This window comes from Etheostoma cragini, unplaced genomic scaffold (genome assembly GCF_013103735.1).
Source record: "Etheostoma cragini isolate CJK2018 unplaced genomic scaffold, CSU_Ecrag_1.0 ScbMSFa_152, whole genome shotgun sequence".
In the NCBI taxonomy this organism is placed as follows: domain Eukaryota; kingdom Metazoa; phylum Chordata; class Actinopteri; order Perciformes; family Percidae; genus Etheostoma; species Etheostoma cragini.
The window spans coordinates 1-3422 of record NW_023265583.1 but is presented as its reverse complement, the minus strand read 5'-3'; the positions used below and the strand labels follow the sequence as shown (position 1 = coordinate 3422).

General features: G+C 47.6%; 1 protein-coding gene across 1 annotated transcript; it reads left to right on the top strand.

The window, feature by feature from the left end:
- Positions 1 to 1343: 1343 nt before the first annotated feature.
- On the top strand, positions 1344 to 2033 carry LOC117939969 (noggin-3-like). Its single transcript, XM_034865350.1, has one exon. It carries the CDS (start codon positions 1389 to 1391, stop codon positions 2031 to 2033), a length of 645 nt encoding a protein of 214 aa, XP_034721241.1. The 5' UTR covers positions 1344 to 1388.
- Positions 2034 to 3422: the final 1389 nt, after the last annotated feature.

The following is a 3422-nucleotide window of genomic DNA, read 5'->3' as shown; positions in this document are numbered from 1 at the left end:
GGGGGGGGTCAACCTCTCCTTTCTAAACAGTTTCCTGGAATAAATGAAACTTGTGCTGATGTCTCCACACAGTCTGGTGCCTTCGGGCTCAGCGCTGACTTTTCCCGGACCCTGAACGCCCCAAACAAGTTTCAGCTCCGTCGGAGCGTGACCCCGAGTCCCTGGGGGGCCCTCGGGGGCCTGTTGTCCCAGACCCTGATATGAAGTGAAGGATGAAATGCTTACAAAGAGACAGGAAGTCTTATCTGACTTCCTTTGCACGAAGATATGACAGTTTAACGGCGCCCGTCACACACAGAAAATTACCCACAATCCTTTGAGTCGGCAACAAACAGTCTTTTCCTTCTACTTCAGTTTGATGGGAACAAATCAGGAGAAGTTAAGGAGAAAACACAAGTCCTTCACCAGGAAACAGGTGTTCATGTCCTGGAGAAGTTAAGGAGAAAACACCAGACTTTCACCAGGAAACAGGTGTTCATGTCCTGGAGAAGTTAAGGAGAAAACACCTGGAGAAGTGGAGCTGGAGTCATCCTCATCTTCATCATGTGTGCATGCTTTTGCTAAACTGAGTGTTGTCTTGCATGAGAGAGAGGGAGGGAGTGACAGAGAGAGAGAGGTAGAGAGAGAGAGAGAGAGAGGGAGGGAGAGAGAGAGAGAGAGAGAGAGAGGGAGGCAGGGAGGGAGAGAGAGATGGAGGGAGGGAGGGAGAGAGAGAGAGAGAGAGAGAGAGGGAGAGAGGGAGGGAGGGAGGGAGGGGCGAGGCTGGAGGTTCTGTTGCCGTCAGAGGCGCCTTCAGTCCGGCTGCAGAAGAACCAGAAGAGCCGCAACATGCGGACTGAGAGCAGCGAGCTGCGGGCCGATGAGCCGTCTCTCCGGGCTCTGCTGACCGGGGAAGCTCGGGGCTGAGTCCGCCTCTACCCCCGCGGGGACCGGGGAAGCTCGGGGCTGAGTCCGCCTCTCCCCCCGCGGGGACCGGGGAAGCTCGCGGCTGAGTCCGCCTCTACCCCCGCAGGGACCCGGATCATCTCTCCACCTCCCTCCTCCTATGTCTTTCTGGACGTTTTGGAGCCCACACTTGGACATCTTCCCTCACACCCCCCCGGGGACTGGATCACAGCCGACCCAGACTCCCCGATCTGGGGCCACATAACATTTCAGCCTCTTTTCTTTAGGCTTTATTGGCGTTTTCAACATTTATGTCGCTTCTTTTCACTTTTATGACGTTAATTCTACTTTTTAACCTCTCGCTTTTTTCGTCATTTTCGTTTTTTCGTTTGTCACGTTTTACTCTCCTGACGTTTCTCTTTTAACGTTTTTGGACCCTTTTTAATTGATATCTCGCCTGGGTGGATGCCCCGGTCGGCCCTGTGCAGGACTCTCTCTCTCCGATGGATCACTCGTTCTACCTGTGCGCGCTGCTCCTGCTCGCGCTCTCATTGGAGGGCACCATGTGCCAACACTACTATCTCCTCCGGCCCATTCCCAGCGACACTCTGCCCGTTGTGGACCTACGCGAGGACCCGGACCCGGCGCTGGACCCCCGGGAGAAAGACCTAAACGACACGGAGCTCCGGAGCGCGCTGGGCAGCCACTTCGACCCGCGGTGCATGTCGCTGTCCGCGCCCCCGCCGGAGGAGAGACGCGCTCCCGGGAGCGAGCATGGAACCGAGGCGGAGCTGCGGCAGAGGCTCCCCGGAGCCATGCCCAGAGACATCCGGGACATGGGGGTCAAGGCCAGCAGGAAGCTGCGCCGGTGGCTGCAGCTGTGGCTGTGGGCGTCCTCCGGCTGCCCGGTGGAGACCGCCTGGATCGACCTGGGCGGCCGCTTCTGGCCCCGCTACCTGCGCGTGGGCAGCTGCTCCAACAAGCGCTCCTGCTCCATCCCCGAGGGCATGACCTGCAAACCGGCCAAATCCACGTATTTAACGATCCTGCGGTGGCGCTGCCTGCAGAGGAAGGGGGGGCTGAAATGCGCGTGGATACACGTCCAGTACCCCGTCGTATCAGAGTGCAGATGCTCGTGCCCGAACTGAAAATCAGAACTTTATTTAAAGGAGTTTTCAGACATTAAGGATCCGTTTCAACTCTGAGGAAGACAAAAAACTTGTTGTTGTTTTTTACCTATTTTCTTATTATTGTGTCTTTGTGTCAAACATTTTCATATTTACGTGATTATAAATGCTCGTGCACGACTGAAAATATATGTTTTTTAAATTAATGTTGTTTTCAGACATTTAGGAGGAATTTCAACCTTGATGAGTAAAACAAAAACTTGTTTTTTTATTATTATTTTTTTTTTATTGTGTCTTTGAGGAACATTTTCACATTTTATATGATTGCAAATGCAATTAGTTTTGATAAATAAATATTTTTTTTATTATATTTTAGTCAGTTTTAAACAAGTTTTTTTGTCACTTTGTCTAATTTCTTTGAAGCTTTTTCACTGTTAAAAAAAGATTTTTTATTTTTATTTTATTTCAACATTTTGTTCTTTTTCACAACCTTTTTGTCAGTTTTATTATAAGTTGTTCCACTTTTTTTGAGTTTTTTATTTTTTAAGTTTATGTTTTAGTCCATTTTTAAACAATTGTATTTTCAGACACAAGCTGAAATCTTTGAGTCTTTTCATCTCCTCTTCGTCCCCTTTATGTCCCCTTTATGTCCCCTCTTCATCTCCTCTTCGTCCCCTTTATGTCCCCTCTTCGTCCCCTTTATGTCCCCTTTTCATCTCCCTCTTCGTCCCCTTTATGTCCCCTCTTCGTCCCCTTTATGTCCCCTTTTCATCTCCCTCTTCGTCCCCTCTTCGTCCCCTTTATGTCCCCTTTTCATCTCCCTCTTCGTCCCCTTTATGTCCCCTCTTCGTCTCCTTTATGTCCCCTTTTCATCTCCTCTTCGTCCCCTTTATGTCCCCTCTTCGTCCCCTTTATGTCCCCTTTTCATCTCCTCTTCGTCGACACTGTTACCGCTCAGACTAGCAGATGCATAATAAGCGATGTACATGTTTTTATTTCATAATTGTAAGAGTTTGTGTAAAAGGAACTTCTGTTAATGGAACGTCTACAGTATTTGTATCTTGATTGTATTTCCATACATATATATATATATATATATATATACATATAGATATATATATAGATATTATATATGCTGATAATAAGGATGTTTTCTTGATATTATATCAAATATTAAAAGTTCTGCTCCAAATAGACTGAATATTATCATTTTTACGTTTGAATCAGAACTTTTCAGGACAATAAACGTCAAAAAGATAAAAGTCATGTTTCCATAACAAAACTTTAAACCTTTAAAACAGGGACGTCCGATTCGTTCACACAGAAAATAAAACATCAAACTACGTCTGAAGAAGTGACGCCGGAAAATCATTGAGGGGGGGGGCATCTAAAGGTAAGGGGACAAAATCA

Excerpts from the sequence above, each read along its gene's own strand:
- LOC117939969 (XM_034865350.1), top strand. The coding sequence starts at position 1,389 with ATGGATCACTCGTTCTACCTGTGCGCGCTGCTCCTGCTCGCGCTCTCA.